Consider the following 26,049-nt stretch of genomic DNA (forward strand, 5'->3'; position numbering starts at 1 on the left):
TAGTATATATCTGTGTGTCATCTCCTGTATATAGTATATACCTGTATGTCATCTCCTCCTATACATAGCATATACCTGTGTCATCTCCTCCTGTATATACTATATACCTGTAGGTAATCTGCTCCTGTATATAGTATATACCTGTGTGTCATCTCCTCCTGTATATAGTATATACCTGTATGTCATCTCCTCCTGTATGTAGTATGTACCTGTATGTCATCTCCTCCTCTATATAGTATATACCTGTGTGTCATCTCTCCTGTATATAGTATATATCTGTGTGTCATCTCCTCCTGTATATAGTATATACCTGTGTGTCATCTCCCCTGTAAATAGTATATACCTGTGTGTCATCTCCTGTATATAGTATATAGCTGTATGCCATCTCCTCCTGTATTAGCCCTCGTTCACACGTTATTTGGTCAGTATTTTTACCTCAGTATTTGTAAGCTAAAATGGCAGCCTGATAAATCCCCAGCCAACAGTAAGCCCACCCCCTGGCAGTATATATTAGCTCACACATACACATAATAGACTGGTCATGTGACTGACAGCTGCCGGATTCCTATATGGTACATTTGTTGCTCTTGTAGTTTGTCTGCTTATTAATCAGATTTTTATTTTTGAAGGATACCAGACTTGTGTGTGTTTTAGGGCGAGTTTCGTGTGTCAAGTTGTGTGTGTTGAGTTGCGTGTGGCGACATGCATGTAGGGACTTTTGTGAGATGAGTTTTGTGTGGCGACATGCGTGTAGCAACTTTTTGTGTGTCGAGTTGCATGTGACAGGTTAGTGTAGCAAGTTGTGTGCAGCAAGTTTTGCGCATGGCGAGTTTTGCGCGTGGCGAGTTTTATGTGTGGTGCCTTTTGAGTATGTGCAAGTTTTGTGTGAGGCAACTTTTGCATGTGTTGCAACTTTTGTGCATGTGGCAATTTTTCTGCGTGTGGCAATTTTTCTGCGTGTGCAAGTTTTGCGTGTGGCGAGTTTTGCACGTGTGGCGAGTTTTGCATGTGGAGAGTTTTGCGCGTGGCGAGTTTTGAGCGGCGACTTTTGTGTTTCTACTTTTATGTGGCGAGGTTGGTGTATGTGTGGTGAAATGTGCACTGAGGGTGGTATATGTGTTCGAGCACGTGGTAGTGTGTGGCGCATTTTGTGTGTGTGTTCATATCCCCGTGGTGGTGTGATTATCCCATGTTGGGGCCCCACCTTAGCAACTGTACAGTATATACTCTTTGGTGCCATCGCTGTCATTCTTTAAGTCCCCCTTGTTCACATCTGGCAGCTGTTAATTTGCCTCCAACACTTTTCCTTTCATTTTTTCCCCATTATGTAGATAGGGGCAAAATTGTTTGGTGACTTGGAAAGCGCGGGGTTAAAATTTCACCTCACAATATAGCTTTGACGCTCTCAGGGTCCAGACGTGTGACTGTGCAAAATTTTGTGCCTGTAGCTGCGACGCCTCCAACACTTTTCCTTTCACTTTTTCCCCATTATGTAGATAGGGGCAAAATTGTTTGGTGAATTGGAAAGCGCGGGGTTAAAATTTCACCTCACAACATAGCCTATGACGCTCTCGGGGTCCAGACGTGTGACTGTGCAAAATTTTGTGGCTGTAGCTGCTACGGTTCAGATGCCAATCCCGGACATACATACATACATACATACATACACACACACACACATTCAGCTTTATATATTAGATATATATACGGTATATATATATATCCCTATTGTAGTACCTGTCACTGCATGATGCTCCTAATCAGTATGAGGGCCCCACAGCTCCCCACACAGAATAAGAGCCCCCACAGTTCCCCACACAGAATAAGAGCCCCCACAGCTCCCCACACAGATGAGGGCCCCCACAGCTCCACACACAGAATAAGGGCCTCCGCAGCCCATCACTCAGTATGGAAGTACCCGCAATCCCCAACTCAGTATGGGACTCCCCACAGCCTGCCACTCAGTATGTGGGTCCCCATTTAGTATGGGAACCCTCATAACCCCCTACTCAGTATGATGGCCCTCAAAGCCCCCAACTCAGTATAATGGTCCCCTCAGCCCCTCACACTATATAATTGCCACCAAAACTGCCCAGTCAATATGATGACCCACCACAGCCCTTCACACAGTATTGAGGCCACCACTCTCTCCCCACACATAATGAGTACCTCCACAACTCACCACTCAGTATGAGGGCTCCAACTCAGCATAGGGGCTTTCACAGTCCCTAACTCAATAGTGAGTACTTACAGTGCCCCATAGCCCCTCACACAAAATTATAGTCACTAAAGCTCCCCACTCGTTGTAATGGCCCCCACTCAGTATTATACCCTTCAGCTCTCTGATCCACCATTATATTCAATGTTATCTGCATCCTGACGAAGCAGATACCACTGAAATTGTGATAACAGAGGGAGGAGATGGGTGCCCAACTTACGGGCCACAGAGCGGCCATGTGGTCTGCCGCAATGGATGCTACGCACCTGGTTGCTACCTGTCCTTTAAAGAAAATCGGTCAAGAAGTTTTTGCGATACTGAGGGCAACATGATGTAGGGGTGGAGTCCTTGATTCCAGTGATGTATCACTTATTGAGCTGATTGTTATGGTTTTGATAAAATCACTGTTTTATCTGCAGATATAGCAGTTCTCTGATGCTGAGCCCTGTATAACCCAGACCACACCACTGGCAGCTTTTTGTGTACATTGTGCATAGGCAGAAAGCTGCCAATCAATGGTGGGGGCGGGGTTATACAGAACTCATGAATATTGAGTACTACATGGCAGCAGGTTTATTAGTCTTCTAGTGATGATCTAGTGCTGAAAAAACAATCTCTACATTTTGCTACTGTCAGATTAGATGGCAAAAATATGATAATAGATTCCCTTTAACTAAGTAGTAATTAGTATATTCCCATTACATGCCTTAAACCACAGTGGATGCTAATATTAGCCCCTTACATTTTTTGCCTACGAGACCAACCATCATGGTAGCCGGTGACCCAAGCAAGAAGTAAATGATAGAATTAATAATCTTTCTGGTCTTTAGAGATTTAGAGATTAATAGTAAAATTACTTATTCTTACAAGAGCTTTTCATTTTTTACCCATTAAATTAGGTGAGACAACCCCTTTAACTATCCAGGTCCACTAGGAATCATGCCATTAACCTTTTTACTTTCAAATATATTTTTTAGCATTGAGGTAACAATCAAATGGGCAAGTGGAACTGCTTGTTTTATCAAATCTTGGACAACATCTGCCGATGTCCAAATCTGCCGATATTAGGACATATGTCATGCTACAGTACTTCTCCAACATGTTTGTTGATGATGTGTAAATAGGGTTTCACCAGTTTTAAATGGCCAAATCTGATGCAAAGCTGCAAAGATCCTTTGTCTTAAGTGAACTCCAGATGGCCAAGAATCAGAAGGTCTTGGCCAATTGTCTTGTTAGGCATTAAAATCTATCCATCTACACACGTGGTCAAAATTGTTGGTGCCCTTCGTTTAATCACAGAAAAACCCACAATAGCCACAGAAATAGCTTAAATCTGACAAAAGTAATAATAAATAAAAAATCTATGAAAATGAGCAAATGAAAGTCAGACATTGCTTTTCAACCATGCTTCCACAGAATTTAAAAAAAGAATAAAACTCATGAAATAGGCCTGGACAGAAATGATGGTACACCTGAAAATGTGACAAAAGGGACATGTTAAATCACGGTGTGCCCACTAACTAGCATCACAGGTGCCTACAATCTTGGAATCAGTGAGTGGACCTGTATATAGGGCTACAGATACTCACTGTGCTGTTTGGTGACATCGTGTGAATCACACTCAACATGGACCAGAGGAAGTGAAGGAAAGAGTTGTCTCAGGAGATTAGAAAATTATAGACAAACATGTTAAAGGTAAAAGTTATAAGACGATCTCCAAGCAGCTTGATGTTCCTGTGACTACAGCTGCACATATGATTCAGAAATGTAAGATCCATGGGACTGTAGCCAATCTCCCTGGACGTGGCCGCAGGAGGAAAATTGATGACAAATCAAAGAGATGGATAATACGAATGGTAACAAAAGAGCCCAAAAAAACTTTTAAACAGATTAAAGGTGAACTTCAAGCTCAAGGAACATCAGTGTCAGATCGCACCATCCATCGTTGTATGAGCCAAAGCAGACTTCATGGGAGACGACCAAGGAGGACACCATTGTTGTAAAAAAATTATATAAAAGCCAGACTGGAATTTGCCAAACTACATGTTGACAAGCCACAAAGCTTCTGGGAGAATGTCCTATGGACAGATGAGACAAGAATGGAACTTTTTGGCAAGGCTCATCAGCTCTATGTTCACAGATGGAAAAATGAAGCATATCAAGAAAAGAACACTGTCCCTACTGTGAAACATGGAGGAGGCTCTGTTATGTTCTGGGGCTGCTTTGCTTCATCTGCTACAGGATGTCTAGAATCTGTGCAGGGTACAATGAAATCTCAAGACTATCAAGGGATTCTAGAGAGAAATGTGCTGCCCAGTGACAGAAAGCTTGATCTCAGTCGCAGGTCATGGGTCTTGCCAGAGGATAATGACCCAAAACACACAGCTAAAAACACCAAGAATGGCTAAGAGGAAAACATTGGACTATTCTGAAGTGGCCTTCTATGAGCCCTGACCTAAATCCTATTGAGCATCTTTGGAAAGAGCTGAAACATGGCGTCTGGAAAAGGCAACCTTCAAACACGAGACAATTGGAGCAGTTTGCTCTCGAGGAGTCGCCAAATACCTGTCGAGAGGTGCAGAAGTCTCATTGACAGTTACAGGAATTGTTTGATTGCAGTGATTGCCTCAAAAGGTTGTGCAACAAAATATTAAGTGAAGGGAACCATCATTTCTGTCCAGGCCTATTTCATGAGTTTTATTTTTTTATTCTGTGGAAGCATGGTTGAAAAGCAATGTCTGACTTTCATTTCTTCATTTTCAAAGACCTTTGATTTATTATTACTTTTGTCAGATTCAAGTTATTTCCGTGACTATTGTGGGTTTTTCTGTCATTAAACGAGGGGTACCAACAATTTTGACCACGTGTGTATCTACAGTGGCATGTAAAAATTTGAGGACCCTGGTTAAAATTACTGTTATTTTGAAAAGTTAAGCAAGGTGAAGATGAAATGATCTCTACATTGCCTAACGTTAAAGATGACACATTTCCTTTGCATTTTAGGCAAAAAAATTGCTTTTTTTTTTACATTTTAAAAATTACAAAAAGGAAAATGGGCCGATGCAAAAGTTTGGGCACCCTACATGGTTAGTACCTAGTAGCACCCCCTTTTGCAAGTATTACAGCTTGTAAACACTTTATGTAACCAGACAAGAGTCTTTGAATTATTGTTTGAGGGATTTTCATTCATTATTCCATGGAAAATTCTTCCAGTTCTGTGAGATTCCTGAGTCATTTTCCATCTTCTGCTATTTTGAGCCACAGATTTTCAATGATGTTCAGATCACAGGACTGTGAGGGCCACTGTAAAACCTTCAGCTTGCACCTTTTGATGTAGTCTATTGTGAATTTTGACATGTGTTTAGGATAATTATCCATTTGTAGAAGCCATCCTCTTTTCAACTTAGGCTTTTGTACAGATGGTGTTATGTTTGCACCAAGAATTTGTTGAAATTTCATTGAATCCATTCTTCCCTCTACCTGTAAAATGCTCCCAGTGTCATTGGCTGCAACACAACGCCAAAGCATGATTGATCCACTCCCGTGCTTAATGGCTGATGAGATGTTCTTTTCCTGAAATTTTGTTCCCTTTTTTCTCATACCTTTGATCATTGTGGCCAAAGAGTTCTATTTTAACCTAACCGTTCCCCAGGACTTGTTTCCAAAATTAATTAGACTTGTTTAGATGTTCTTTTGTATACCACTGCTGCAGAGACTGCTAAATCTTTGAGTGTCTTTTGTAGTCAAGCGGGGGTTCTGATTTGCCTCTCTAGCAATCCTACGAGCAGCTCTCAGTGAAATGTTGCTTGGTCTTCCAGACCTTATCTTGACCTCCACTGTTCCTGTTAACTGCCATTTCTTACTTACATTTCGAACTGAGGAAAGGGCAACTTGAAAATGCTTTGCTATCCTCTTATAGTCTTCTCCTGCTTTGTGGGCCTCCACCATTTTCAGAGTGCTAGGCAGCTGCTTAGAAGAACCCATGGCTGCTGTTTTTTGGCACAAGGTTAGAGGAGTCTTGGCTTTAATAAAGCTGGGAAATTTGCATCACCTGGCCTTTCCTAACGATGATACTGAACAAGCCATAACCCTAACAGACTAATTAAGGTTTGAAACCTTGGTCCAAGTTATCTGAGCACACAAATCTCCAAGGGTGCCCAAACTTTTGTATCAACCCATTTTTCTTTTAGTAATTTTTAAAATGTAAAAAAATGACAATTTTCTTTTTGCCAAAAATACAAAGAAAATGTGTCATCTTTAACGTTAGGCCTTTTGGAGATCATTTCATCTTCAACTTGCTTAACTGTTCGCAACAGTAATTTTGACCAGGGGTGCTATCTATCTATCTATCTATCTATCTATCTATCTATCTATCTATCTATCTATCGATATATCTATCTATCTTTTTTTTTCTATTATCCAGTAATTAAATAGTTTTCATTCAACACTGATGTCTCCTCTGCAGGTGGTTGGGATCTCTCGTCCTTTGTTGCATGGTGACACTTATTGCCGTCTTCTACTTCCTTGGCCTGCTATTTGGATCTTGTGGTTTTGACCAACATGCTTCACCAACCACGAGAGGCTGCATCTCAAATACTGGAGGGAATTTTCTCATGGCGTGAGTATACTTTGCACATCTTGTCGGTATCATATCATATCTCCCTCCTGATTCAGTGCAGTCTTACATGGTGTTCTTATTGGGGGCTGTGGCATATAGTGGTTGGGGGGAACAGAGAGGCGGCAGTCCTTGGCTACAAAGTCTATTTATGTGCACAATTTCATCTACTTGCCCATCAAACAGGCCACCTGAACTGTAAAGTGATTGGCGCCTGCAAGTGTGCAGTGAGTGCCCGTCTGTGGTTGCCTATGCAGAGCGTAACCTGAAAGATGAGTTTATCATCCCGTTTCCCTCTGCATAGGCAGAAATGACGAAGCTCAATATAAGGAAGTAAGTTTGTTATCTTGGACACTTGCTATGCAGATCACAGTAGATTACAATAACTCCTCTTCACTACTGGGCTCTACATAAACAGCGACAGAGATGACAGAAGATGATCACAGATTGAATGAAGACTGAATTGAATCCATTACAGTGCGCATGATTCAATACTATCTTCATTCATTTACTAAGAGCTGCTTTTAACACTTTATCTAACCCTAACTAGAGATTAGGGTTAGAATTAGGGCTAGGGGTTGGTTTAGGGTTAGGGCTAGAGTCTTTAAAATTGTTACATAAAAAATAAAAATATTATAAAAAAAAAGCTAAGAAAAATAACAATGTATAACGTTTTATTTTTTAAATTGTAACAAGCGCAGAAAATTAAAAAAAACTAGGAATTAGGAGGTCTAAGTGCAAACTATAATAACATATGTCTTTTCTTCTAATAACAGTACATGTGCACAAAATACTTACCGTGCCCCAGGGAGCTGGTAACTCGCGCTATGCCACTGATTGGGATCCCTAATAATTCACGATTTTATGCCACATATATAAGGTTTTTTTTCTGAAATTCTCCTGTTAACTATTACTTTGCAGCGGAGTTGGATTCAGCTTCCTCTTCTCCTGGGTTCTCATGCTTATCGTGGTTGTTACATTCTTGGCTGGAGGAAATGTAGAAAAGTTGGTGTGTGAACCTTTTCAAGACAGATCTTTGTTTAAGGTGAGAATGAAAGTCATAGACCCTTAACTGTAGGGTAAAAAAGTTGAAAAATGGTAATTTTTAACACCTGTTTACATTGTTGGAACGAACGAAACGGTTCTTGTGGCCAAAAAACATAAAATGGCTTTCCTCTCGAAGATCTAAACTAGAGAAAAGCCTTCTACTGTAAGTCAGATTGATGGCCAATCTGTAAAGGTCCGGCTATCCCCTTCTTACTTCCCCTCAGACTGATGCGCCATAGAAATGTAATGGGAGAATATATATGTAACGTGTTCGCTCCACATGTAAGCTCTAGCCTTCTTTTATAATTGGATTACATTTTGGAATTTGCAATTTTTTACCTAACAAGACCAGCAACATGTCTGTATAAACAGCGTATGTGTACCTGCACATTCATTTATAAGTTATTTTCTGGCATAATATAATATTATTGGCCTACCCTTTGTATAAGTTGTCAGATGACTGAAGGTGGTGCGATGCCCGAAAGTGGCACATTGAGTAGTGTCCATGAACAATACTGTAAGCTAGAGAACCCTATAGGTGACATTAGTCCTCTTCAGTGGAGATGTGAGAGAACCAGATATTCCATTTTTAAAGTGTTTTTATACTATGTATTAGATTTATTCCCAAAATTAAACGGGTTATCTATTATTATTTTCTTTTAACATTGTGTCTAAGAACGATTTCTGCCAGCACAGAGTGGTCACAGACTGCTCCTGCTGACGATTCTGCGTCTTCTGCTGACATCACGTCGACAGAGCAGTAGCTTCTCTTCCACTCTGCTCTGTAGACAGGGTGTGACTGCCAACATCACACTCATTGACAGCCGACTCCCTGCTACCTAACCTAATCAGCATTATGTTGGATCTTGTCCCATTGACAGAGCAGCCCAGAAGAAGAAAACCTGTTATACTGACATGGAGCAGCTAAATCACATGCAGGAGTGGTTGTGCCTAGTGATGGGCGAACGCCCGGATATTTGGGTGCGGCAGGTTTGGCCGAACAGTTTAAAATAAGTTCAGTTTGGGTTCCAGAACAGTACCCGGACCCCATTCACATGAATGGGGGGGCCTTAACTTCGAGTGTACACCATGCTGTCATGTGCATGACAGCGAGACAAACACTTTCTCTGATCGGCGGTAAGATTATGACAGTGTGAGCCCCCAGCTGTGACCGGAGGCAATAATCTTACCTCTGGTCACAGGCATCAACTGATGGGACTACTACTCCCATCAGCATATGCCTGCTGCCGTTAATAACAGTGAGAGCAGGTGCCGGCTGATGGGAGTATTCATCAACCTGTGCTATAAATAAATAAATAATAAAAAATGACTTGGGTTCCTCTGTATTTTTGGTATCCAGCCAGGCAAAATGGACAGCTGTGGGCTGCAACCCTCAGCTATCAGCTTTAGCAAGGCTAGTTATCAACAATAGAGGGGTCTCCACACTATTCTTTTAATAAATTATTTAAGTCTCATGGTGCAGTGCTGAGCTCAGTGAGTTCACCAAAGTTCACCGTGAAAATTTCCATGGCTAATATCTATGGTACATGCTTTAGCTTAGCTGGTTCTCAAAAATAGGTGGGATACCACACCGTTTTTTAAATAACTTTAAAAAACTGCGTGGGGACACCTCTATCCTTGATAACCAGCCTTGGTAAAGCTGACAGCTGAGGGTTGCAGCCCACAGCTGTCAGTTTTGCCTGGTTGGTTACCAAAAATCTAGGGGAACCCACGTTCTTTTTTTTCTTATTATTTATTTATAGCGCAGGCACCGACTGATGAATACTCCTATCAGCCGACGCCTGCTCTCACTGTTATTAGTGGCAGCAAGTGTAGACTGATGTGAGTAGTAGTCCCCTCTTCGACGCCTGTGACCGGAGGTAAGCTTTTTACCTCCCGTAATAGGTGTGGACTCAAGCTGTCATCTGACAGCATGGGAGCCGTGGCTCTCTGTCCGGCGGTAAGATGCTGGAGTATCTCACACTGTCATGCAGATGACAGCACGAGAAACACCCGGTGTTCCGTGGGCCAGACCCGAACAATAGCACGGACTTCCTGGTGAAGTCCTTCTTCGGGATCCGTGCCCGAACAATAGGTGTTTGGTACGGACCCCTAACTTTACTGTTCAGTTCACCCATCTTCAGTTGTGACTACTCTGTCGGCGCCAGGTACAACAGGCAGCTAGTTGCCTCTCTTAGCAGCTACCTGCCTGTTAGTTTTTAGGCATATAGTAAAAAAAAAGATCCTGGACAATCTCTTTAAAAGTTATCACCCATTTAAAGATGGGTGATAACATTGCAGGTAACATACCACTTTGGTTGCCGCGCATGCGTTCACTGCTCCATTCACTCTCCCGGCTATCTCCAACACTCCAATGGAGAATAAGTGTAGTGGGGGCACGCATGCGCAGTCAACGCTCTATTCCAATGGCGCATCTCAGAGCCCCAATCTCAGAATCCCAGCATTCTCACACCCACCGATCCACAATTTATCACATATCTATTGATCTGGAGTCCTCCGTGCAGCGATCGGGATAGTTCGGAGTTATGTGTGAATCACTCATGGATGTGCGGTGTTGTAGACAGTCCAGTGAGACAAGTTAGTTATTGTCTCTTTACGTCAAATCCCACAAATTTATCTTATTGACTCATCCTGGACCTCATTCCGTTAACGTTCCTCGTCATCATCAGGCACTGTAATATTTCTTGACATGTTAATTCCCAATGCATAAAGGAATTGTAGGAGTCTGTGTATAATCCACACAAATATGACGCTCCGGGGGAGATCCCATTTGTCTGTCCTTCCAGCTTATTTTATGGTGCAAGTTTTCTCAAGCCGCAGCCTGTATAACAGCCGAGATATGTCAGTCACTTGCTCACTGCTCCAGGCACCAGCACAGACACTGGAATCTTATTTTGCTCACAGATAAAAACATATTTTTTTTTATTTCTAGTAATAGATGATTTAATTTTGTCATTTTCAGTCATTTTTAAATAAATGGTTTAACAATAATAGGAAGGAATGCCTGACAAATGGGATTACATTATAAGCATACTATTAAAAAAGGGCTAATCCGGCAAGTAATCATCTCACCATTTACTTTCATCCTCTGCTATGTCTCCGTATAACAGCCTTCTTTATTCATCCTGAGCTGACCGATTCAGGAATATATAGCCATTACTACAGAACATGAAGATTGTAATGTTATATCATCCTACAGATTTATAGGCCGGTCCGGAGGGCAGTCTTTATGGCCATTGTTACCATTAGAGGTTGTCTCCCAGCGTGGGAAACCAAGAAAGCTAAAATACTTCCCACAAATGGATAACTTGGGAACTTTTTCTTTAAGAAGAAAAAAAAAATTCCTTAATCATGAAAAATTAAAAAGAAAAATGTCAAAGTTTAGAAAAATTTGTCCGGAACTATATAGGATACACAGATATTCCAAACATGTAAAATCCAGCGTTGCAGAAGGAGTACTCATAGCTTACCACCCTTAGGCCAATAGCATGTTTATGGCTGTGGTTTGGTGCTTTTTTTTTGAGAAAAAGTTATAAGTGGTATTTAACACAAAAGGGAAAAAAAGTAAAGTCTTATACTTCTCTACCAGATACACTGATACCAATCCTGCTCATCTGGATCAGATCCTGCACCTCAAACGGCTACAGGGTACATTTCCTCATTTATTATGGAAAACTATGATGTGAACTGAGCCAGATCCATTAATATTCTCCATAACTTGGCACAGGGACTTGAGTATATAAAAGGGTTGTCAATTTTGGATAATAGCGTCTTGCTAGAATGGTGCCTTTTAGAATAGGCTGATCAGAAAAGTACCCTTGCTAGGACGATCAGCTGGTATTGTATGTACTGTAATGGTCTGCTTACATGGACCGACTGGTAGCACTGAATGACCGCTGATTGGTAAACCTTCACCGATTGGTGCTCATTTAGTAGCCGGTTTTACACAGGCCCCGAGCGATCCGTAATAGATCTGAATTAGGATAAGTGACCAAGAGAATTGGGTCAATTATGCTAATCACACTCTGATCATACTCCCATCTTCTCCATTTTGTCAGTCCGTAGAAAACAGTGAAGTCTGATGTTTCCCATGGACTCGTTGACTTGTTTGGTCAAGTGTGATCCAAATGTCAGATCCAATGCTGCGATTTTTTTTCCTTGGACCGACTCTGCCTGAGGTAAAAAACAAACAAACATGGGCACGACCCCATAGAATAACACTGGTCTGAGTGCGATACGATGATTTGTCGGATAGCTCTTGGACTGAAAATACGGTTGACTGCACCTGCCCTTACTTTGCTCAGTTCACATAGGCTGCCATTGTTCTAGGCAGTGCGAGTCCTGTTCATACAGGACGATGTGCTACCGACAACGATGATATTTTTCAGATAAATACCTTATTTTGACATATTTGCCTCTGAGCGTCTCTATTGCTCACTCCCGATTACGTGACCTCCGGCTGCAGCCACCACTGACATTCGGTGATGTCACATCAACTTCGGGACTCTGGAAGTTGACCTTGCATCACCGAGGCACGATGCGGTCTCACGCACTCCCCCTGATTGCTTGGACTAGTCTTCTGAGACACATAGTTCCAAGACAGCTTTTAAAAATGGGTCCTCTCTTGAACACTGGTGAGTTTCATCACAAACCATACACAGCTGCAATAATAGGGGCCGTCTCTGATTTATGCTGCCCTTGGTTGCCTTTAATATCACAAGGTTTTTCTATGGTTACGTCCTCTTCTTTTTTCTCCAGTAATAATGAACATTACTTTTCAGCCATATGTAATAACATTTGGTTCTTTTTGTTTTCAAGGTTCTGGATACTCCATATCTGCTGAATTCACAGTGGAAAAACTATCTCTCCGGAGCCCTGTATCAAAACGCTAATATAAACCTCACATTTGAAAAAGTCTACAGGTAAAAAAACAAAGATTAAGAGACCGAAACAGATTTATGGGAAGAGATAGATGTGTAGTTACAAGATTTTTAGACTCAAGGTAGAACATTTACCTGGGTCCATGTTCCAAGCAGTTCTGACAGCTCTATATGGCGGACCTGCTATGCATATACAGTGGGGAAAATAAGTATTTAATACACTTCTGATTTTGCAAGTTTTCCCACCTACAAAGAATGGAGAGATCTATGATTTTTAGCGTTGGTACACTTCAACTGTGAAAAATAAAAACCAGAAAATCACATTGTCCACATTTGATCTGGTGACATAGCCACTTTAAATATGACAACCAACATGTTCCTGACTTGTGTAGCCACTTTTGCAAGAACGGAAACAAAAGCACCATGTGCAGGGCTGCTCTTCCTGCCACTATTTTTCCCCAGAATCTACGATTGAACCTCCAACAAAGATAGGAACAGAGTGTTATACTGACACCCAATGAATACCACGTAATGCAGCAACTCAGCGCATCCTGGGTGGTTTCTCCAACACTGGAGTTAATGGACAACCCCCTTTCAAATACATTATTATTTGGGAAATGACTGATCCTATACCTTTCTATTCTTTTCCAGTGACTGCAAGGAAAACAAGGGTGTTTTTACAGCTCTTCAAATCGATAATTTGTTCAATCTCAATGAATTCTTAAATATCAGCATGGTAAGTGCTAATGTTGTGGATGTGATTTTTGGGAAGTAAAGTGATTGAGGTTTGTTGAGTGTAGTATAACACTGACATTCTTTAATTATAAGAGTGCGACTAACACACAGTAACTTACAATGTCTGCTTTATGATAGCACCCCGATGTCTAAATAGCGAAATGGGACTCGTAAATGGTGCAAGAGTAGTTGACACTTCCACCATCTTGTAGGACGCAGTTGCATTATGACCTTCAGTCCTCTTCCCCATCTCTAACATCAAGGTCCTTTTTAACACATCATCCCACTGGGATCCACAGAATTTACAGTGAGGTTTTCAAATTTCATTAGAAGGGTAATTTTGTAAATTTTGAAGATCTCGCTTAGTATTTAGCATTAATAATTTTTGCCACCTCTGTTGTCACTTCTGACAATTGGATACCATGACAGACCTCAGTATAAGGCTGTTTCACATGTCCAGAATTCACTGTCCAAATAGACATGATGTCTAGACTGGCCATAGTTCTCTAGACCCAAAATCTAAACCTCAGATATGCCTATGAAGCTGTTGATTTGGGGTCAGGAGAGCAGTGGCCGGTCTGGTCATTGTGGATTGTCCTCGGATTTTGAATGTTGGACGTGTGAAACCAGCCTAAGTCTATGGGGTCTGTCAGGCACTGTTGGAACCTGTTGTTTGACAGCCAATTCTGCCATTATAAGGACGCCATAACACAAATGTGAATAGAGCGCTACAATATGACTAGGTGTGACTCCAGGGGGATTTTTTTCAGCATCGGACCTCAGTACAAGAAAAGTTTATGGGCTCCTTGTAATGTGACATGCCAACCAGCCACTTTTGTGCCAACCAGCCATTTTGAATTGACCAGGATACTGAGCAATGACAGCAAACCTTATCCTCTTGTGAAGGAAAGTCAGTTTGTTGAGAGCAAGGAGCTCCTCATTTAGTTCTTTTCTATTAAGTCCAGTAATTATAAGCCATGATTAATAGTCCTCAAAGAGTTATCCTATCTTACACATTTATAGTACATTCTGAGGATATGCCATAAATGTCCGATAAATTAAGTCTCAACTCGCAGAGGTCCTTTGACTTGAGCCCTGACCGATGAGGTGTATGGTGGTCATTGAATCTATATGGTGAACGATTGGAGAGGTTTAAGGCCGTGGTATATTTGGTGAGGCACACTTATATGAGAGAGGAGCTCCTCTTTGACATGCAATCAGGTAGACTGTAGGAAGCACTATGATTTTATTTTATGATAGTGATGGGCACTTAAGGTACGTCCATCCCGGTGTGGATTTTCAGCACTTTACATCCTCGCTCTTGCTTTCCCAGTACGTTGATGAAATATCAGATCGAATTGAGATGATGAATATTAACCTGAGGAATATTGTTTTGCTGGATCAAAGAGGAAGAAAGAATTTAGAAGATTTTAGAGCCACAGGGATCGATGGCATAGACTTTGAAGCATTTTTATCCGAGGTAAGTACGCGCTATGATAGTAGGTCTCCATGCCGTGAAGGACTTGTTTGTGTCATAGACCAGTATAAGCCACATAACATGCTTTTGTATGTATGGGAGTAGTGTAACTCAATTAAAATTATAAAAACATGTTTTAAACAGATGCAGTTTCCAGTATTTGTCCATGTTGTCCCCAATATCATAACGGCATTGACATCACACTCTACATGAAGCAACTTGTAGGCAATGAAATCTCATCCAAGTGCCCTGCAAGTCTACGTTCACACAGAATACAACTGGTCATTATTGTATTGGGTGGCTTTTCTGCCTATATTGGGGGTGTTTGGTGCCTGTTTGCTTCACACAATTTATGTTGGATAATTTGCAGCAGGCTTGAAAACTTTCTGTAAATTTTTGGACAGTCTGAAGAAATAACCGTCCACTCGGGAAAAACAGGAGAATCTGGTAAAATCCAATATATTTTTTACACAAATATACAGATGACAAATGCAACCAGAGCCCACCACCACATAAAAAATATTAAAAAGTCAGGGAAACGCCTTTAGGATGTATGTCCTTAATCAGTGCAATGATTGCATCGGACTCTAATTATGCCACTGGATAGAGGACAACTTCCTGATGGCTGGGGATCCGATCCCTTGGACCCCCACCATTCTCGAGAACACGTTGAGCTGAGGTTGAGCATCCGCATCTCCATTCCTTCTCAATAGAACCTTAGTACCCAGCTATTTACGGCACTCCTATTGAGAATGAATGGAGTGGAAGTGCCCATACCTCGGCTCCTTCACATTCTCAGGATCAGTAGGAGTTCGCAAACAGATCAATGTTAGGGCTCATTCACGTACAAGAAAAACAGTCCAACTTTTATTACTGATGCTATTCAGAGTTTCATTCGAGTTTCGTCAGTTTTTTTCTGTGAGAAACAAAAAATAATAAATTAAAAAAAGATTTTCCAGTCTGTGAACAATGGACAACAAACAGATGGCATCCGGGTACAGCCTGATTTTTTTTCCCACAAACCCATAGACTTGCATTACTGATTTTGATCCAAGATACGGATCAATATCTGATATGTCTCTGCAATTTTGTGTGGACCACTAGGTCCGCAATAGAAAAACAGCCCCATAGGTTATACTAGGTATGAGTTCTATCTGCAAAAAACAAAAGTGTGATCAATGTGATACTTCACGTGAACTGTTTTTACAATTGGACCAACAATCAGTATGGGAAAAAAAGTGCAGCAGGTGCTAGTCTCATCTATTTTTTGGATGAGACTCGCTCATAAATTTCAATAGGTATGCACTAAAGTGAGGCCATACAGACACCCTCCATTTTTAATGGATCTCATTGCAATTCTTATCATAAGAAACTGTAATTTTTTTAGTTATTGCTATATAAAAACAGACAGCATATGGATGGGGAATGGATGACAATAGCCGCTCTAAATAGGTAAATGGGCATAAATCGCTGAGCCTTGTTAAAGTTTTTACATTGGAGGTTTTCATTTTTTTGTCTGTAGACAGGCAAAAGCAGTACGAAGGTGGATCTCTTGGCTTACGCCAATGAGCTGGAAGAAAATGCTGACATGTTGGTAAGTCTACCGTCCATTGAAGGATATACATTTTACATTTGAAACTTTAGAATTCAATAATCTGCACAAGCATTTCTACAGATTTCTTCCGACGCCCTAGAATAACAGCGTGCACGCCTGATGTTCTATTAGTATTACAGAAGATTTCAATAATTTAGTTAAAATACTAAAGTCCTAGTTGTGTCTCCTTTCCTGACTTGTCGGATTTAGTACATAATCATATTCTCCTTTGAATAACAATAATGGAACATGTTTTCTGAGGTCTCATCTGAGATCTGGTAAGTATCTTAAAGGGCTTGTACCAAAGTTGGAAATTATCCATTATTACGAAGATGGGGGATAACTTCCCTATCACTGGGGGTCAGAATGGTGGAACCCCTATTAATTTAGAGAGCCGGGGTTCTGAAGATTCCTGTGTGAATGGAGTAATGGTCAATTATGCCCATCTGCGCCACTTTCTTTCACAATGGTGTTGAAGATGAGCTGAACACTGCGCGCTTGGCTATCTCCAAGGGTCTCATTAAGAATGAATGGAGCAGGAGTGTGCATGATCCACCATTACTCCAATCACACGAGACTTTTCAGAGCCCCGATTCTTCAAATCAGCGGGGTCCCAGCATTTGGACCACCAGCGATCGGGAAGTTATGCCCTATCCAATAAATAGGGGAATGTGTCCAAACTTAGTACAACCCCTTTAAAAGAAATAAATGCCTTAATTAGTGATAAGCAAGCGTGCCGGGATAAGGCGTTATCCGAGCATGCTCGTGTGCTAACCGAGTTTCTTCAGCATGTTGGAATAATATGTTCAAGTCCCTGTGCCTGCATGTCTCACAGCTGTTAGACAGCCGCAACACATGCGGGGATTGCCTAACAGCCGCGAGACATGCAGCCGCGGGGACTCGAATATACTTCTGTATCATGACTTGTTGTTTTGATGCTGTGACTAATAGATTGCACCTTCCATACAGCAATTTCTAGCTTGCGATTATGGGTCAGATGTGGCTAATTACAGATGTGTCCTTCCTTACTTTTCCTGGACATGTCTTTTGAGTGGAGCAAAATGTCCTGCTATGAAAACCCCACCATGATTTAGGCGATACTGTTGGACAATGTTTGTGCGATTTGTGTCATATGTGGCCGCTGAATGATTCTGGTGGAGATCTGATTATTGCCACAACCTTGGATAATGAATGACACAGTTTTTTGCTCTTCTCGGGCAGCGCTTCTATGGGCAAACTCACAATGCTGCTTTACGCTACTAATCGATGGACTTTTTATGATGAATGGCCTGTGTTGTAACGCTACTTTTGCATCAATAACGACTCTGCTCAAAAATTTTTCTATTTCCTTTCAGCCAAAAGGAGCGTTAGGAAATGCTTTAAAAGGACACGCAAATAGTATACGGATGATACACCTTCAGCAAGTCGTACCGATGGAGCAGACAATGGTAAGCACTATGGGTATTCTATACTGTGCAGGCCGATGAGGGGATTGGGATGGGCCGCTGGACTCTACCTTGTGGCTACTAGAGCTTCACAGGTGTTCTCCAATATGCGGGCGACTGTCACATTTTTACTCTGTCCTTTACATGATTCCATGTGTCACACATAGTGGCTGCTGTCCTGTAGCTGTAAATGGCACTAATCACAGTCACTACAGCCATTACTTTTGCTCGCTGTTTCCTCTGAACGTGTAGAAGTCTAGGTAAAGCAAAGTGGTTTCATGACGCCGCTTTTTTTCGAAGGACGTGTGGTTGCTTAATTGACAATAAGTGGTTCGAAAATTAAACCTGTCCTAAAAAAATAGTCAAGAAGAGCCAACAGAAGGCGAATCAGCATGGCACTTAACTAGATTTGGTCACAGTGGTCACACTTGGCAAATATCAATTAAAAGGTTAGTTCCCCTAAAAAATACGTTATTTCCTAACTTTAGGATAGGGAATAACTTGCTGACTGTAGGAGTCTGACCACTGAGACCACCTAAGATCCCAAGATCGGGATCCTGGAACCCTGAGATTAGGACTCTACAGCCCCTTCTTGAATGGAGCAGAGATGTGCATGCCGGCCTTTGCTCTAGTCATTGTCTATGTGGGATGCCAGAGAAAGCGGAGAGCTGTTTTCCGCTATTTCCGGTAGTCCCATTGATAATGGAGCGGAGGTGGAACATGCGCATCTCCACCCCATTCAAGAAGGGGCTACTAAGCCCGGTTCTTGGGGATCAGTGTGTGCCCCACAGCAGTCAGATCCCCAATCGGTTATCAAGTTGTTATCACATATCCTATGTATAGGAGAGAACTTGTTTTTTTTGTTGGGACTATCCCTTTCAGCTTTGGTCGCAATTGCGTGATGGCTCAGTTTATCTCCATGCTCCACAAAAGATGTAAAGAGGAGCTCTTTCCGACAGCCCCAGAAACATTATAAGGAGTGGATGGACATAAGATCATACTTATTGTTATAATGCAGTGAGGAGGAAGAGGGAGCTTGGGACCCCACTTCTAGTGATCAGTGGGGGCTATAATGGTGGGGCCATTATTAGTCAGACATTTATCACCTATCCTCTAAATTGTTGATAAAGGGTTTTTCAATGGTTGATATTTCATTGAAGCCAACTAAACCAAAAATGGATCCGATCTTTCCATTGATTGCACATTTTGGTGGAAGACGTGGCCAAGTCCTTATTGACTGTCTGAAACATCCAGGCTTGATGCAAGAACGGCAAGGGCTTATGAAACAAGTGCACCGACACATTGATATGTAACGCTTGTCATATATGACACTTGATATTCTAATGTTTCTTCCCTCCGGTCCATTTCCCTCATGGGTTTAATAACCTATTAATGTGCCTCTTCTTGTTCCTTTCACCACACAATATCCTTCAGAAGTCAGACAATACTCTGCACATGTCCCATCATGGTCCTAGCCTCCTCCATACTGTCGTGAGATCAGGAAATGGGATAGTTTTAGAGCTAGTAATCCAATATGGCAGGCTTGCATGTCCCAATACGGTCTACGCAATGGTTTGTTCTCGGCTAGTTCAGGAGCCACGGTGCAGTTTGATTTCTATTGTTCATATTGCTTTCTTATTCTTCCCTCTGCTTTTCAAGAAATATGTTAAAGCCAGGGTAAGCATACATTACATGTTGCACGTCTGTAAATGTATGTTTTACCTGTGGTGTTCTATGTTGTGAATAGGGTGAATATTACTATTGAAAGATCCTTGGTCCTCAGTGCCATCTTGTAAGACAAGAAGGCGTTTGGGATCTGTAGAGGTGTTACTATGAGAATCTAGACAATGGTAAGTCAACGGCTGCGTATGACAGATCCACGAAATCGGATGCAAGTCAGCTATGATCTTTGTCATTTTACAGATTACACATTTGTCTATGTTTATTCGTGCTAGGTGGAATAGTCAGACGAGACATCATCACGGGACAGAGGCTGCAGTCTCTGCCACAGCCTCTGTTCCCATCCTGAAATGAGGTATTAACAGTGATGTTCGTTTCAGAGGCTGGGTTAGTCCCTGCTCTGCTGAGCATTTGACAGTTATCAATTCTGACATATGCTCAGTACAAACTCCTTGCTTACATTGGAATATTCTTATCACTGTAGTGACGGTGCGCTCCCTTGTCATCTCTAATTAGAAGTGATGAGCTGGCAACAGAGCGCACTGTCAGTTTGCATCGGAAGGGGAGAACACGGTGAGCAAAGACCAGCCCCGTCCTAAATAGTGACATCTGATGGGTTTTCACTTCTCATCAGAGCTGGCGAGGGAGCGCACTGTTGTATTTGTGAACTGAGAAGAATATTGCACAGTAACAAAGGAGCTCGCACTAAACATACGTTGGAACTGACAACCAGTCTATGCTCAGTAGAGGAGGCAATAATCCAGCACCTGAAATGAACGTCATTGATGAGATGTGGCAGTGATCGCAGCCTCTGCCCCCTGATGACATCTCGTTTCAGAATCGCAGCATGCACTGTGGGTTCTCAAACAAAGCATCATCAAAGAGAAAAAAATAAAATAAAAAAGTTAGACTAGAGATGGAAGAAGGGGGATTTTAACATATTAAAAAACTATTACATTATTCAAATAAATAGAGAAAAATTTGGAATTAAATTAATTATTAGTTTTGGACCACCTATATTGAGTATCACCTCCAGAAGTGAACGATGGACTGAGGCAACCTTTTTCAAGAGTTCCATAAACCAATTGGCTTTAAAACTATCCCATTCACTTACAGTATGTAAAAATAATACAGCAATACAGTGTCCAAATAGCAGTGATGGGACAGTTCCTTTAGTGTGGGTTACAAAATAATTTACCCTGGCTTACAATATCGCATCCTAATGTTTATTGGGTTCATATTAAACAATTTGTTCACAACTATGATTTTAATGACCTGTCATTAGTATAAGTCACCAATATCAGGTCAGTGGGGGTCCGACACATGGCCCCCAGCAATCAGCCGTCACCAGCTCCGGCCAGATGTAAACAGTGTACGGGACAGAACAGCACATCTCCGTCCATTGTGTAGTGGTCACTGACGACGGGTCCTGCAGATCAGATCTTAGGGAAATGAGTAGGAATAGATCATCAATATCCCAGCAGTGGACAACCCCTTTAAGGATAAAATGTTTGTTGTCTACGTAAATTAATATCATGGTAATTTTTTTTATTATTAACCAGTTACCATGGCTTTCCTTTTGATGTGGCTACAGTCGGTACGGAAAGTATTCAGACCCCTTTAAATTTTTCACTCTTTGTTTCATTGCAGCCATTTGGTAAATTCAAAAAAGTTTATTTTTTTTTCTCATTAATGTACGCTCTGCACCCCATTTTGGCTGAAAAAAAACACAGAAATGTAGAAATGTTTGCAAATTTATTAAAAAATAAAAACTGAAATATCACAAGGTCATAAGTATTCAGACCCTTTGCTCAGTATTGAGTAGAAGCACCTTCTGAGCTAGTACAGCCATGGGTCTTCTTGGGAATGATGCAGCAAGTTTTTCACACCTGGATTTGGGGATCCTCTGCCATTCATCCTTGCAGATCCTCTCCAGTTCCGTCAGGTTGGATGGTGAATGTTGGTGGACAGCCATTTTCAGGTCTCTCCAGAGATGCTCAGTTGGGTTTAGGTCAGGGCTCTGGCTGGGCCAGTCAGGAATGGTCACAGAGTTGTTCTGAAGCCAATCCTTTGTTATTTTAGCTGTGTGCTTTGTCTTGTTGGAAGGTGAACCTTCGGCCACGTCTGAGGTCCAGAGCACTCTGGAAGAGGTTTTCATTCACGATATCTCTGTACTTGGCCGCATTCATGTTTCCTTCAATGACAACCAGTTGTCCAGCTGCATCCAGTCTGCAGCTGAAAAACCCCCATAGCATGATGCTGCCACCACCATGTTTCACTGTTGGGATTGTATTGGGCAGGTGATGAGCAGTGCCTGGTTTTCTCCACACATACCTCTTAGACCTTTTTGGTGATAATTCTATCTTTGTCTCACCAGACTAGAGAAACTTATTTCTCATAGTCTGGGAGTCATTCATGTGTTTTTTAGCAAACTCTATGTGGGCTTTCATATGTCTTGCACTGAGGAAAGGTTTCCGTCGGGCCACTCTGCCATAAAGGCCCGACCGGTGGCTGCAGTGATAGTTGACTTTGTGGAACTTTCTCCCATCATCCTACTGCATCTCTGGAGCTCAGCCATAGTGATCTTGGGATTCTTCTTTACCTCTCTCACCAACGCTCTTCTCCAACGAGTTTGGCTGGACGGCCAGGTCTAGGAAGACTTCTGGTGGTCCTAAACTTCTTCCATTTAAGGATTATGGAGGTCACTGTGCTCTTAGGAACCTTGAGTACTGCAGAAATTCTTTTGTAACCTTAGCCAGATCTTGCCACAGTTCTGTCTCTGAGCTCCTTGGCCAGTTCCTTTGACCTCATGATCGTCATCTGGTCTGACATGCACTGTGAGCTGTAAGGTCTTATATAGACAGGTGTGCGCCTTTCCAAATCAAGTCCTATCAGTTTAATTACACACAGCTGGACTCCAATGAAGGAGTAGAACCATCTCAAGGAGGATCACAAGGAAATGGACAGCACGTTACTTAAATATGAGTGTCTGAGCAAAGGGTCTGAATACTTATGACCATGTGATATTTCAGTTATTCTTTTTTAATAAATTTGCAAAAATTTTGACATTTCTGGGTTTTTTTTAGTCAAGATTGGGTGCAGTGCGCACATTAATGAGAAAAAAAATGAACTTTTTTGAATTCACCAAATGGCTGCAATGAAACAAAGAGTGAAACATTTAAAGAGATCTGAAAAATTTCCATACCCACTGTATTTGGCTGTATAGAATCTGGGATGTTAAAGGAGTTGTCCACTACTTGTACATCCTTTCCTTAAATGAAACAGGGCCCTATTGAAAATAAATATACTCAACTTCCGCACCAGCGTTGTTCTCATCGAACTGCAGTCAATCAACTGCCCTTAATGGGTAGCTGTACTCACACCCCTTCCAGACGTACAAGGGAAGTGTGCGCAAAGCAATCTATTAGCAGCCGCTGATTGGGGGCAGTTCTCACGTGACATAATGCGAGTGCTGGAAGAACAGCATCGGTGCGGGCGGTGAGGATAAGCTGTTTTTATTTTTAATGAGGCCCTCTTTCTTTTAAGAAGGGATTGTCTAGGTAGTAGACGTCTCCTTTAAGAACATCCTTAGTAATTAGAGAATGTTGCAATGAATTGATGTCTACAAATAGACAAACTATCCAAGTCTGACAAAACCTGCTCACACTCAGCTTCCTCCTCCTGCATTAAGGCTATGTGCACACGTCAGGATTCTTTGCAGAAATTTCCTGAACAAAACCGGACTTTTTCTGCAGGAAATCTGCATGCGTTTTTTTCACGTTTTTTGTGCAGATTTTTTGCGTTTTTTTCCGGAGCTTCCCAATAAATTAAATAGCGGAAAATCCGCAAAAAATCTGCAAAATTAATGAATATGCTGTGTTTTTTACCGCAATCCATTTTTCTTCATGGAAAAAAAAACGCAACAAGTGCACAAAAATTGCGGATTGCATTCTATTAATATGCAATCCCCTAGATGAAGCAGCACCTTCTACACACAGAAAGACCCGACACAGACAAAGGCAGCCTTGGCACTCAATGCAAACACGCTTTCTTCAGCGTTGCTCAAGGTGTGCACAGCGACAGTGGAGAAAATCTCTCTTAGCAGAAGACTTCATCCACTATAAGTTCATGCTCAAAACCTATAACTCTGCCCTTTATCTGGCCAAACAATCCTACTTCACCACCCTCATCACCTCACTATCCAACAACCCAAAACGACTTTTTGAAACCTTAAACTCCCTCCTGAAACCTAACGTACAGGCCCCCATCACCAACCTCAGCGGTGAGGATCTGGCCACTTATTTCTTAGAAAAAAATCAACCACATCCATCAGGATATCTCAGCGCAATCTCCTCAGTGCCTGGATCCCCTTCCCTGCCGCACCTCAAGCTCACTAGACATCTTTGAGCCTGTTTCAGAAGAAGAAGTTTCCAAGCTCCTCGCTTCTGCTCGGCCTACAACCTGCAACAGTGACCCCATTCCTTCACATATCCTGCAGTCTCTCTCACCAGTGGTCACCACTCACCTGACTAAAATATTTAACCTCTCTCTTTCTTCAGGTATCTTTCCCTCCTCATTTAAACATGCCATCATAACCCCTTTACTTAAAAAGCCAACCCTGGACCAGAACTGCACTGCTAACTACAGACCTGTCTCTAACCTTTCCTTCATCACTAAACTCCTGGAACACTTGGTCCACTCCCGTCTAATCCGTTATCTCTCGGATAACTCTCTTCTCGACCCCTTACAATCTGGTTTCCGCTCTTTACACTCCACTGAAACTGCCCTCACTAAAGTCTCTAATGATCTAATAACAGCTAAATCCAAAGGTCATTGCTCTCTGCTGATTCTACTGGATCTATCTGCCGTATTTGACACTGTGGATCACCAGTTCCTTCTCACTATGCTCCGCTCCATAGGCCTCAAGGACACAGCCCTCTCCTGGTTCTCCTCCTACCTCTCTGACCGCTCCTTCACTGTATCTTTTGCCGGCTCCTCTTCCTCTCCTCGTCCCCTTACTATCGCAAGGCTCAGTCCTAGGCCCCCTCCTCTTCTCTCTTTACACGGCCCCTATTGGACAAAACAATTAGCAGATTTGGGTTCCAGTATCATCTCTATGCTGATGACACTCAATTATACACTTCTTCCCCCGACATCACCCCTACCCTAATTCAAAATACCAAGGATTGTCTGTCTGCTGTCTCTAATATCATGTCCTCCCTCTACCTGAAACTAAATCTCTCCAAAACGGAACTACTTGTGTTTCTCCCTTCTACTAACCTCACTCTTCCCAACATCGAAATTACCCTGGAGGGTTCAACCATAACTCCCAAGCAGCATGCCCGCTGTCTTGGGGTCATATTCGACTCCGAACTTTCCTTTACTCCCTATATCCGATCACTCACTCGCTCTTGTCACCTGCATCTTAAAAACATCTCCAGAATCCGACCTTTTCTCACCTTTGAAACTGCTAAGACTCTTACTGTCGCTCTTATTCATTCTCGTCTGGACTACTGCAACTCTCTTCTAATCGGTCTCCCTCTTACCAAACTTTCTCCGCTCCAATCCATCTTGAATGCGGCAGCCAGGGTCATATTTCTGTCCAGCCGCTTCACCGATGCCTCCATCTTGTGCCACTCATTACACTGGCTACCCATTCACTACAGGGTCCAGTATAAACTCCTCTCTCTCACCCACAAAGCTCTCCACAGTTCTGTACCGCCTTATATCTCCTCTCTCATCTCTGTATATCGCCCTACACGTGCCCTCCGTTCTACAAACGACCTAAGACTAACATCCCCCGTAATCCGAACCTCGCACCTCCGTCTCCAAGACTTCTCTCGTGCTGCGCCAGCTCTCTGGAATGCACTTCCCCAGACGATCAGACTGATACCTAGCCCCGACCTATTCAAGCGCGCTTTGAAAACCCATCTCTTCAAACAAGCCTACCACATCAACTACTCCGTAAACTAACTTTGCCCTGTTCCCTCCTTCCAAATATTACTCTGAATCTGCACCCTACTATTCATCTGTCTCCACACCCTCCATGCACACGATAACTGCACTTGATACTTGACTATTGCACTTAAACACACGGACTGATGACCGGATCATGCAGCTTTGTATGAAAATCCCTATTTATTATAATTGCCAGACCTGAAATAACAAGCACTTTTCACCTATTGTGTCCCCCCTTTTCGTTGTAGATTGTAAGCTTGCGAGCAGGAACCTCACCCCTAATGTCACTGTTTAAATTGTCTTAACTTGTAATTTATTGTCTGTACATGTCCCCGCTAATTGTAAAGTGCTGCGGAATATGTTGGCACTATATAAATAA

At 42.1% G+C, this 26,049-nt stretch overlaps 1 protein-coding gene across 17 annotated transcripts in view; it reads left to right on the forward strand.

The window, feature by feature from the left end:
• The window catches only part of PROM1 (prominin 1), a 264,828-nt gene that overhangs the window by 191,878 nt on the left and 46,901 nt on the right, over nucleotides 1-26,049 (forward strand). For 10 of the 17 annotated variants that reach the window (XR_013220081.1, XR_013220090.1, XR_013220083.1 and 7 more), the window contains exons 13-20: nucleotides 6,684-6,836; nucleotides 7,755-7,878; nucleotides 12,720-12,823; nucleotides 13,433-13,517; nucleotides 14,850-14,996; nucleotides 16,516-16,587; nucleotides 17,943-18,035; nucleotides 19,692-19,709. Coding sequence is in view for 6 of the 17 variants with exons in the window: in XM_077280015.1 (XP_077136130.1) it covers nucleotides 6,684-6,836; nucleotides 7,755-7,878; nucleotides 12,720-12,823; nucleotides 13,433-13,517; nucleotides 14,850-14,996; nucleotides 16,516-16,587; nucleotides 17,943-18,035; nucleotides 19,692-19,709 (796 nt within the window). In the remaining 11 variants the exon portion in view is untranslated. The remainder of the gene's footprint in view (nucleotides 1-6,683; nucleotides 6,837-7,754; nucleotides 7,879-12,719; nucleotides 12,824-13,432; nucleotides 13,518-14,849; nucleotides 14,997-16,515; nucleotides 16,588-17,942; nucleotides 18,036-19,691; nucleotides 19,710-26,049) is intronic. The other 7 variants (XR_013220084.1, XR_013220088.1, XR_013220092.1 and 4 more) reach the window with 1 other exon arrangement.

This window comes from Ranitomeya variabilis, chromosome 1 (assembly GCF_051348905.1).
Source record: "Ranitomeya variabilis isolate aRanVar5 chromosome 1, aRanVar5.hap1, whole genome shotgun sequence".
In the NCBI taxonomy this organism is placed as follows: Eukaryota; Metazoa; Chordata; class Amphibia; order Anura; family Dendrobatidae; genus Ranitomeya; species Ranitomeya variabilis.